This window comes from Micrasema longulum, unplaced genomic scaffold, assembly GCF_059751315.1.
Source record: "Micrasema longulum isolate JH-2025_06_02 unplaced genomic scaffold, ASM5975131v1 h1tg001854l, whole genome shotgun sequence".
Taxonomy (NCBI): Eukaryota; Metazoa; Arthropoda; class Insecta; order Trichoptera; family Brachycentridae; genus Micrasema; species Micrasema longulum.
The window spans coordinates 87,133-99,830 of NW_028279028.1; the positions used below are offsets into that span (position 1 = coordinate 87,133).

General features: G+C 34.6%; 1 protein-coding gene across 3 annotated transcripts in view; it reads left to right on the top strand.

The window, feature by feature from the left end:
- The first annotated feature begins 448 nt into the window (after positions 1 to 448).
- Positions 449 to 12,698, top strand: part of LOC148273735 (formin-binding protein 1-like) — a 180,848-nt gene continuing 168,598 nt past the window's right edge. For all 3 annotated transcript variants that reach the window (XR_015824495.1, XM_088238300.1, XM_088238301.1), the window contains exon 1: positions 449 to 623. Coding sequence is in view for 2 of the 3 variants with exons in the window: in XM_088238300.1 (XP_088094426.1) it covers positions 600 to 623 (24 nt within the window). In the remaining variant the exon portion in view is untranslated. The remainder of the gene's footprint in view (positions 624 to 12,698) is intronic.

Consider the following 12,698-nt stretch of genomic DNA (forward strand, 5'->3'; position numbering starts at 1 on the left):
TTTTTTTGTGATTTTTTTGGCAATACTCCTGAAATATTCACAAAATAATATTTTATTTTTAACAATTTATTTTTTAACCATGTTTTTATATTTTATTTTATAAATTACATTGATTGTAGGTTACACAGTTTTACAATTTTATCTTTTTTTAAATTGACTATTTATATCCTTTTAAACCAGCACTTTTGCTGGTTGGGACTATGTCGCGCAAATAAAATAAATAAATAAATATTATAGTTTAAACATTTCTGCCCTCCTTTGTTTTCTACGTTTTTTTGACAGACTAGATTTCTGTAACATTATTATTTTACAAATTCCTTAGGTTTCCTTGTCTCATATTGAGTTAGGTACCTACTTTTTAAAAATAAATTATAGGGAAAATGTTTTTTTTGTGTTTTGATGTAAACATTGCTTTTGCTAGAAATGCGCAAACTTCAGATCGATTAGTCAGTCAATCGGCCATGTTTATCGGAGTGAGTGGTGTTTGATGTGTTATTGCTGTTTACGACAAGAAAAATAAATGCAGTTTTTGTGAATTTAAATGTGTGTGCCATTGTGATTTGTGTTTAGTGCTGAAGTGAAGTGAAAAAATCCTCAAAATGAGTTGGGGAACGGAGCTTTGGGTGAGTTATTCATAGTTGTTTTAAAATCAAGTCTGCTGACGATCAGAGACGGTTAGATTATCTCGCGTACCCGCTACGTCTTTTTGTCTCTCCTTATACGTATGTGCACATACTGATGAAAACCCGTGCTATATTAACCCTCCGGCGATATAACTGGTATTAAATAAATGCGCTGGAATGCATAGAAATTCGTGTCTGCACACATCGCTCTTCCTATTCTCGCCTGTCATTTGTTTGTGATGACAAAAAATGCACCCCTTTTCCGATATCCCTGCCTTGTTGACAGGTGCGCTTTTGTTCAGGTTTACGTCAGGTCACATGTCTTCAGTGCACGGCAGATCGTCATTATATTTCGAGCAGCTAATCATAAGGCATCATGGTAGTGAAGAGATTGTGTTTTATCGAACTAAGATGTCCTGATTTTCGCTAAGAATAAATATGCTAATATTTACATGCGATTATTCAATTACTGCAATCAAACTCGAATATAAGTTCTTTAAAAGCCAACACCCTACTTAAAAATAATATCACACCAAACGTGATCGAGATCAGTGATGCTGTTGTGATCAGAGTGACGTCATTTTCTTTGCTCTTGTAGAATAAAATAAACATCTTATAATACGCACCATTTACCCTGTAGTTGTTTCAACGTGCAGAAAACAAACAAAAATAAAACGTAATTTATATAATATTTTCAATATTATGATAAGATAGTAAACAACAAATGTTTTTTTCTGTTTGCTTAATCCAGAATCCAACCTTCAAATTTTTAATTCAAAAATTTTATAAAAATAAATTATTTTCTATGGTTTAAAAAATAATTTATGGCTAGTGAGTAATGAGTTTTTAGTACCTACAGAATAAATTGCATTGGTTTCAAACTCAAGTAGGTGTTGTCTTATTCAAATCGTACATTTGTCTGGCCTCAAATTAGAGGTACAAAGCCGGTTTGACCGTAGTTTCGCCAAACGTATTGATTTTTATTATTAATCCTACGAAACCAGTTTTATTTAGCATTGGAGGAAATGTGTGTTCTCTCTGGCCATTTTACCCTCCGCGCATTCCTGGAACTCCAGGTAGAGACCACTATTCATTTTGATTTTGTGTTTTACTCGAAGCACTAGATTTTCCTTAATCATTCTTTGAAGTAAACTGCTACGGTATACGTCTCTCTGTATGTACTTGGCAAACTTATGTACTATATTATGTTGTTATTGAAAAAAAATACTGTCACGATATTATAATATATAAAAGGTATTTTATATATACTTGAATCAACAATATTTTGAGTGTGTCCAAATGTTGCATTTATCCGTGATTAGCTGGTTTAAGTGGGCACTTTACACACTGTGTGGCATTCACAATTCTGCCTGTTTAAAAATGCACATTTATTTATTAATTTTAAAAATTATTTTGGTGTCTAAATGAAAAGTTTAATGCAAAGTAATTTTTTTGATTCTCACTATAAGTTTATTAGATTTTATCAATAGATGGTACATTAAAAATGTCAAAATTTTCATTCTCATTTTTTTATGAGTATTATTCTGGTCAGGTGTGCGCGCGTAAGGGACATAAGGACCTCCCACGCATACTTACCCCGTATTTTTTCCCATCAATTTGAATGTAAGCATCCATGGATGGCCCAATCGATATAGGTAGTAATAATACCAATGGTATTATTTTCACGGCCGCGTTCGAGTGATTTTGACGAACTAATTTGACTACGTATCTATCTAAAAACTTTCACCAGAGTAAAATCGTTATACATGAATCATAAAATAATAAATTTTAGTTAATTTTCTACGAATAACTGAATGATTCTAACGTGACGATATATTTATTTAAATCCCACATTAACAAAATAGGAATTTATATTTCTTATTTAGCTAGACAGATAAGTGCAGGGTATTAGAAGCAAACTTAGCTCCACCAAAAACGGAAAATTAGTTATTGATGCCAAAATTTGTGCGTATATATTTAATTGTATTTTTATATTAACGTAAACTGTGCATATTTTTTTTCTCTTTTGGGCTATATTAGTTTTTCTATTTCTTCAATATTTTTATTTATTTATGGGAAACATATTCGATAACCATATTTGCCGCAACAAATCGGTTTCTTAGATCAGGCATTTGCCCATATAGGAACCGATTGCAACATTAGACATACTAATATTTCTGGCTTGCCGACCCTTCATACACTAAACCTACTCCTAGTACAAGCAAAATTTGAGTGTTTTTTGTGCCATTTTGTAAAATATGAAATGTATGTATAAATTAATAAATAATAAACTATACATAAAAGTCTACCTACCTAAATAATAGCGTAATTCAAAACCGTCTCTAAATCTCGCAAAAACAATTTCAATTATAGTACTTGACACCGCAAACTAAGCATTCTCCATTGAGTTGGTGAAGCATAATAATCAGAAATCTCACAACTCTTTTTTCAAAGTTTTTCGCAAATATCTCATTAACTCGTTCAATGGAGCTTTCTAAGTTTGCTTCTTATGCCCTCAAGTATGTAATACTTATTTTTTTATAGATACGTAAATATATTGCAATATTACAGCCAAATAATCATATATTAGTTGAAAAACATTGTAGCAGATTCATCAATGAAGAAGTCCAGCCCTACGGGAAATTGGATATAAAAAGTGTATTCCTACGCGCTATAAAAATTAGAGCATTGTATTGTACGGCGAAGTTTCTTGAAAATGTATAAATTTTTTTAATAAATATGATTTTAATAAAAACGAACTATTTTGTACGGTAGGTCAACTCACCAATCAGCAGAACTCACCAAGAAGAGGGTGAAGAGAATTTGAGACGCCACACGCGGAAGTAATTTCGAAAATACAAAACTTTAAATAAAATCATAGCGCTGTTAATACAATACATAAAAATTTTAAAAATATTTGTTGGTTTAGTTCAATAGTCTATTAACAAATATATATTTGAAAATTAAATTTCGCGGTCTGGCCCTGAAGAACCGTGTATATCTTACGATCATTTTATTATAGAAATAAAAGGCGAGTGATGCTAATAAATTACAATACTTCCACCAAGAATTTTCACTAACAAACTTGTATCTTATGATTATTTTCTTTGCACACTGATTATTATTTTACTTATTTCGTTATTAGATATGTAAATAATATAAAAATAGTAAATTATTTTGTATATGTAATTTTTTGTATAATATCAATTCAACATTTACCCTCTATGGCAATCAGGAAAAAACTCAATTAAATATATCATTAAAAAGTTGTGTTAAAGTATTGATTCTGAATTATTTTTGTGGTAACAACTGGCAACCGAACCAACGTATTGAATTATTGTATTCTCGAAAGCCTACCATTATCCCATGATACAAATTCCACAGATTCATAACAGACCCGGATTATCCCTTCCTGTTTTTTGTACTCGGCACTTTTTGTTTGAGCACCTGTATTTTATACAGAACCTTCTGGAATTACTTACCTGCATCTTTTTACCCTTTTTGAGCTCGTTTTTTAAATGAATATATAATCAAATTTCATCTCTTTCTCTCTCCAAACAAATAAACTTACGTTAATTAAAATAATGAATTAGTTTTTCGATTTAAAATTCGGAGGTTTGTTACGACATTATGTATCTTTTGGGTAAATGTTTTCTGAGATTCGTGCAATAAATTTTTCATTCATAACTCCTTAGAACAATGGTCGGCAAACTTATTATTGAAATGAACTAAAGATCATCAGTACAGCAATTAGGATTTTTTTTGAGAGCCAAATTTATTTTCGTTTTAATTCGTTTCCTCTTGAAAGCCAACTTACCTTATTATGCAACAGAACTGATTTAATAGCTTATTTATCAATTTTTCATTTCGTAAGATAAATGCCTAGATCCTTAAATAATATGCAAACGAGAGTGTCCTTGCAAGCTGTAGACATAAGTTTTTTTTTCAAAGCGCTTATAGTGTATTTCATAACCTCTTAACTTTAAATAGTCTTTTTCTTCGTTTTTTTTTTGCTTTTTCACCTCCCAACTAGGGATTTAAATATTCAATAAATACGCCAGTATGTTTAATTTATTTTATTATATTTATTCATACAAATACATATATATTACAAAAAAAACGTATCCCCAACTATATGAGGCCAAGAGCCCTGTGTTGAGTTGGTATACAACATAATGGAAAGGGAAGCATGTACATTATTAAATAAAAGCAAAAATTAAAATAAAAAATTATTACATAAATATTTCAATAAACATCTGGACAGAATATATATTGATAACAGCTGAAACGAATAAGCCAAACTAATGGCCTAGAAATAAATAAATCAAGCTATTTAGGACATTGAGTAAATGGGTCGTTAAATCAGACTTTAATTCGATCTGATTGTTTATTTATTGGCAAGACTACCATCTTTACTTTCGAGTATCGTGCCAACGTGTTTACTAAAGAATTGTGCTAAGTATCTTCTTAAAATCATTTTTGTTGGTCAAACTAATCCTATAAAAATCGTTATAATCATCAATCAATCAACAATGAATTTCTTACATTTTAAGTTTAGTCTTCTTTTCGTTTCATTTCTGGAACAACAGCTGCATTTAAGTATATCCATTGCTCCTTTGATTGGTCCTAGATACTTTCGGTGATGTCGTTCTCTATGGTTAGTGTTCATACTGTCCATATCCCCTACACTTTGGTAAGGCGTATTATTAGTTTTTTTTATTACAAAAATGGAGACAGTATTGTAAATCCACCGATCTACCTGACCTCAAAATGAACTACTAGCTACTTCCGCTCGGGAAGATATGCGATTGCTGCCCGGCATGATTCGATCATTGCATGTTTCAGTATCGCTGGCCCAAAGTCACTAAAATTATTAAAAATTACAAACATACGCGCAATTACTATGATCCTCTGATTATGTTTAGAGTGCGCAGTGCTGTGTTGTGTCGACTCGCATTTTATCGACCAACTATGTGGGCCGAATGTCCGATTTGGGTTGGTGGCCTCTTGAGACCATTTCTTTCTATTTATATCCCGGGGATTCCTCTTGGAGTGGCGCCAGAACCCACTGACACACTCGAACAACACTGTGTATTTACTTCCCGCTATCACGACGATTCCGAGCGATGGCGATGGATGGGTTCCAAGTTTCAAACCAGCTCCGATGGGCTGGAAGTTGGCAATATTATTAATTTACACATTTTCTCAACGAACGACCGAGGATAGTGCAATTGTATTTTTTCGTTGATACCACGTCATCTTTCATTTTAGATTTAGATAAATATTTAGTGAATGCGATGCACAAGTAGGCAGATGTACAACAATACTGATTATTATGCAGAAAATGTTCGTATAATTATTTCTTCAGAACTGAATTTCCTTCTGACAAACAATGCTATTAATTTTTGTGACCCACATTTACTTACCCATATATACACTCTACTTAACGTTTCAATATGGCGAAGAATAATAACATTATAATACGTCAATACGATTTCAATTCAGAGCCTGTCATTGACTAGTGGACAATATTAACTTTGAATTCAAATAGTACATCCACACGTATAACTAGAACGGCGGAGAAAACGCGAATAAACCTCATGATATTGAACGCTAAGAGCAAAACTAAATATGAGTAGGTAAAACCATTTAGAGGATTTAAAGTATTAAAAAACGGCTTTCGTCATTAAGCATACCGCTATACCTTGATTTTTTTACCGACGGAGTAATAAGTTATCGCTATTTTGTCTTTGATCTTAGTACCTCCATCATATTGTCAATTTCGAGATCTTAAATCTTGTGTCAAAATTTTCGCTGCGGCTATATTTGAAGATGGTAATTATATTCAAAACCTACGAGACCTAATGAGTCCCGGGTCCCGGGCATACCTGTTTCGGAATGATTTAATTTCCGAGTAGAATACCTAGGTGTAGGTACGCCAAACTGCACTGGTATTGGGCTTCACTCCAAATTGGTTTGTTTACAGTGAGCTGGTAAACTACCATATTCGACTTTGTTACACGCCTTTGCCGCACTTTCTACCGCCTGTGATTGCGTCTGAACTAGATCAGATGTTGATCTATTCAAATTTGTACTTGAGCTTAAATCCGTTGAATACTTCTTTAATTCGGATGACACAAGATATATGCTAAATTAAACCTCGGGTTATCGATTCGTTCATTCCAAATATCAACTCCTCCTTATTTGTTGACTCTTTCGTGGAAATATCATAGGGCTGCAGAAGTGATCTTGATTTCGAATGTCACGTAACAGTACAACAGAGGGTTAAAAAAACTTTCTCGGAGTAGCATATCATTTAGGAGTGCTTTCTTTGGAGGATCGCCAGAAGAAGATTGCCACTGGTGGCGGCGCGTTGGCGAAGGAAAGTCTCGCGAGTTGCATAATGTATTTACGAACCGCGGAGAACGATGCACAAAACATTAACATCACCAGGGCCTCGATTATGATGGGAAGATAAAGACGCCATACCTTCACGTTGACGGTAGAGCTGAAGATAAATTCCCTCTAGCGATTATAAAGATATACTACCGACCCCACCTTCAAGTTTTGGGTAGGTACATCGATATGAATCAAGGGGAAGCATACGTCACGGTACACATATCTACGCTCTAAAATGACAAAGCTTCAGTATGACTCTCCTATTAACAAACAAGAGTATCTAGGCGCCAGACACAGATTATATGCGTCAGAAAATTACCACTCTAAAAAAATAATTTAGTTATTAAATTTTTTCCATCTGTTTTACTATCTCTCCGAGTGTATGTATCGAGACGTTAAAGGAGCCGGCTTTGTAGTCGATCGGTAGATACATACAGACAATCGTTAAGCGTAAGCGTGATTTCCAAAAGTCATGCAAAATTCATGTTCAAGCGAGCATTTTTTGCTTGAATTGGGATTTATTGGAGTTTATAATCGCTTTGAAGTTAGCACTTTTACAGAAGCCCATTTAAAATATAAATGAAAACTATTTTAAATGTTAATGACGTAAGGAACGCGGACTAATTGTTTGCGGTCATTCCAATGGCTTGTTTCGAACATATGATGTCGATATGACAAGAAGGTAGAACATACCGAGGTAAGATACAGATAGTACAGAAGTTAAGTATACCGTCTCGATATATACAGATGAAGATAGCGTTCATAATCGAGGCACAGGTAGTTGCGCTTTTTTCTACGTGACTACGTGACAAGCTGCCGAGTAATAAGGATATAAACAAGTGATGCTGTTCAACAATGAACCCGGCATTTTATGGCCCCGATTGATTTTTATGGTACCGATTGTTTTGCCAACAGTCATTATCAAGTACCGATGACTTTGGCAGCCGGAACAGTAATAATATTCAACTCGTTTTATTCCCAGGCTGAATCATACAACGTAAAATTATTATTTTATTTATTTTATCGAGTAAGTATTTCGATAAATATGAAAAACAACCATCCACGAACGGACTCGCGTTATGTCGCTCGCTAAGTTCTAATTATTAAACCCGTTTCGTTATGTATGGTAATAATATATAGCGTCGTTGGGAAACCAGTAGATATTTCGTCGTGACGAAATAGCTTTGCAGTTTAGACTTGACCAGCGTTTGTTGTGTACACAAATATACACGTGCTCAACCAGTGGTCAAAAACTATAATCAGACCGGGTAACCAATTCAGTCAAATGATACAGTTACAGTACGGTTCTCTGTAATTGCAAATTATTACCGCTTGTTTCGCAGAAAATCTAATCGGACGTAATCGGCCAGGTTATTTTTAATTTGTGACTTGTAATTATCTAACATTTCTGGGCCCGTATTACAATAGAAAGTTAACAAAGTTATCTTCAACTGTCTATAAAGTAAATTTGAATTTTCTGTATGAAAAATTGGATATTTATATAAAATATATTTTTCGACATGTTCAACTACAGGTTTATGGCGATCATTCGTCAGATTTTCATACACTGTTAACTTCCCACTGTAGTGACAGGCGCCGTGGCGCAGTTGGTTAGATGGCCAACTGTGAAACTGGCGTCGCGGGTTCTCAATTGGTCTGGGTGCTGTGGAGTATTTTTCTAAAATCGATGCCAGCACAGCTAGAGAACGCTTTGCTAGCGTGTAATTTGTACGTAAATTACGCGCTAGCAAAGCGTCATCTACCCCCGCGAGAGCTTTCAACATTCCAGCGCTGGTTGTATATGCAGACTTTAAAATCGCGTATTTATCACACTCGATTCCTTTCTCCGTCAACTGTTGCGCCGCGAACTGTTGACGGCCGAAACATAATATGACGCGCATGTTTGCACACACCGAAAAGCGAAAACAATGCGCTCTGTCTTCTCATTCCCGCCAGGTTAATGACATGTTCCGCCTTTAGAAACCTGGACAATTTATGGATCTTCAAATATCTCGCATCTAACACCGCGGTATAATATCACCACCACTCAATTTAAGCTATTTGTTGGCGAAAAAGATTTTGTAGATTACTCGTATTTGTATTATTTTTTTTAATATCATTTTATTTTCTAATTACTCGTGATTAAAATTAATTCCCACACCAAAACTCACTTTCTCACACTTTCGTCGATCTTGGGCTCAGTCTCATCTCTCAGTCTTAAACGATAATCTTTGCACAACCTTCTCGTTTTACTCGAATACGAGCCTAAAAGTTGCTTCTCACGCTGGCGGATGCGCAAATCGTATGCATATAAATTCAATTGTCGGCCAAAATAATAACCTCTATAAAGTACAGAAGATAGTCCGGAGCCAGTCGATGTAGACTTACAGGTCTAGCACGATTACTGTGGCGTCATTTTTATCACACTCGCATTAGCTCTGTCTCGAGTAGCGAGTAGCAACATAAAGACTCCACGACGAATGCTTCGATATTTCACAAAGCTAAGTTCACACGAGGACAATACAATAGACAGGATAATATTGTCTTGTCCCAGCTCCGTGAACAGCCGTAGTTCACATGTGGACCACTGCGAAAACTAATACGCGACGACGTGCGTTACAAGCGAATTCGCGAAAAAGATTATTTATTATATATTAATTTATTTAACTTTTTGTACATAACGTTATTTGTACATTGGCGGAATTATTGCCAAATGGCAATTTCTTTCTCATCTCTCAATTTGGCAATATAAATATAAAAACATAATTGAAATGATAATTGAGATATGTTTTCAGTTACATTGTAATACATGGTAGACATTATAATAATAAATATGTACATCTCCCTTCCCCTCCTTATCCTCTCTTCAAGCATTCTTGTCCTAATCTCGCCCAATTTACAATAACTTACTGTTCTTAAAAATAAAAAAAAACTTTGATTATTGAAAAATGTTAACGAGTACATGAAAATAACATTTTTATATGTACAAAGTTATATGTATTTATTTAATAAGTAATATATTTTCTTTACTAACTTTGTATACTTTGTGGAAATCTGTTATTAGTTCTGAGTTTATACACTATATCTGTTTGTTTACTATAAATATGTATGTAGAACTGTTGATTTCCCAAATAAAATAAATAATAATAATAAATACGCATTTTTTCTTCTGACGTTTTCGACAGAAACGGCTGCAACACATCGCACTGAGCGAATGGCTGTTATCCTACTTTCTCGCCTGTGCGCGTTTACACGAGGACAACGCGGCCGCGCGGCGGTGGGGATAATCCATTGTCCTGCGGAAATAGCCTGCCCGTCTATCCCCGCGGTGCTATTCTGAACCGCTCTCGCGATCGTAGAAAACACGTATTTACATACAAAATACGCGAGATAAAGGCTTTTTCTAGGGCCGCGAGAGCGTTTGGAATATCACCCCTGGGACGAAGTCTCGGTCCGTTGTCCTAGCCTCTACATTTCTGTTTATACGAGGACAATAGGTCCGATGCTGGGACAGAACGACATTGCTCGCGCGAACGCTACTTAACTAATAAAAAACAGAATTCGCGACAGATTTCTGTCTATTTTCGATTTCCTTATTCAATGCCCCGAACGTGCTTCTATCTTGATTCTGTACCAGGTTTGTTTTGCTACTTTGCGATTCTACTACGGACATTATGTAATAAAACATCTACCGATCTAAATTCTGCAGAAGCCTTGCACAGCCGCCTCGGGCCACCGATTATAATTGAGGTCTTATGCTTATATTCTACTAACGCATTTCATCAAATAAATTACATACGCTACTGATATTGTATGTACTTATGATCCAACCTTACGTGGAACTGTGTTATTTCTGAATTCGCTTAAGAGAGCTTGATCTATCTTTGTCCCAATTTCTAATCTAATGCCAACGACCGCGTGAGAAATATATTTTTTGGATCTTTCTTTAATCGATATCGAGAGTGTATCAAATGATTTGTTGCGCCAATGCTGTATTCGTGCTTTCGTCTTCTTGGTTCCGTAACCACCGATCGATTAATTGAATAACAGTTAACCAAATAATGCGCGATGATCCGTATTTAATTTTGTTTGAAAACCTCCAAGTTCACTAAGAAAGCGAGAGTTACTTTTGCTACAAATATTTGTAAGTTCGATACAATCTGACGAGACTTTTACCTCTTTGTTCGCAGATTCCCACATACTACGAAAAGCCAACAAAATACCGATACTGTTACTTTTTAGATTAATTAATTCTTAGTATTACTGGCGAAGTATCTTTTGCCCTCGAAAAATAATTGCCGTCTTTTTCCCTCGTGCAATCCAGATATCAGTCGTCTCTCCGTGCACTACCAAAACGAGACTCCAAACATCTCTCTTCCCCCACACACGAGATGACCAGAAAGACTCAAATTACAACACCTTCGCATTCTGTTATGCCCATTACCTGGTCGCACCTTTTGGGGTAACAACTAGCTGTTGAGTTTACAGCCTTTGAGGCATTTTGTATTTATCGCAGGAACGCATACCTTTTGCGGTGTTGTAAGATTTTTGCTACATTGCATTAGATTGGAATTTATATTCACAAACTGTCACGAGATCTATTGTCCACTAATATTCGAAATGGAACCCACATAGAATACTAATATTGTCAAATATTCAAACAATTCACTATGTACAATGTTCACTAATATTAATATTATATATTATCTTATTATTTCGTATGTATTTACATTTACGTATATGTCGTGAAGTTGTTTCCATAGCAAGCGGAATTTTAGGATTACATGAACGGAAACAGTTTGGTTGTAACCGCAACTAAAGACCCGTTCAACTGACCGCTATAATTGCTCTTTATTTTTCCGCTATTTATAATTTTTATTGTTATTGTACCTGCGAATATTTTATAAACTCTGGCGATAAAATGAAATCATCATTTCAATGAAACTCAGAATTCTCATGTATTTGTTTCATCAAATCGTCCTATAGTTAAAACTTCTCTTCAGTCTCCAATTTATAATAATTGCGTAACTGCGATGCGAGCGATTGCGTTTGTAGTTTCTTACAAATCAGAGGGGTAACCAAAAACTTCCCACCTTGAGCGATTTGAGGATTTCACGGGCGCTTATAATAATAATAATAATAACGTTTGGATAATTTACATAGCGCCATTTTTGTGAAAATCACCTCAAGGGCGCTGTACGATAAATAAATGTCCCAGCGCGTCTTGCAGCTACTGAGCGCATGGACGGTTGAAATTCTAGACCCCATTTACTAAATTTAGATATTTGATAACATTTACATAATATGATAAAAATAATATGATAGCTAACATCACAAAAAGTCTTGCAGCTACAAAACGCATCAACGAATGGAATTTCAACAACATGAGAATGATTTTAAAAAGTTAACAACAAAAAATAATAAAAAACACGATAATAATACATTGAGCAAAGAACTAGTAAGTGTGGCAATTAAGTGAACATGTAACAGCACAAAAAGTAAAATATAAAAAAACTAAACAAAGATAGCATTCCTTAACTTATTATTAAGGTTAACAATATGATACACAATAATCAGACTCCTTGGTCCTTGTTTTATTTTGGTATGCAGTTTACAGGATCTATTGTCCTTTTCCTAGTAAATAACTGTAAAAACATTTGGTTCACATTTGGCTGT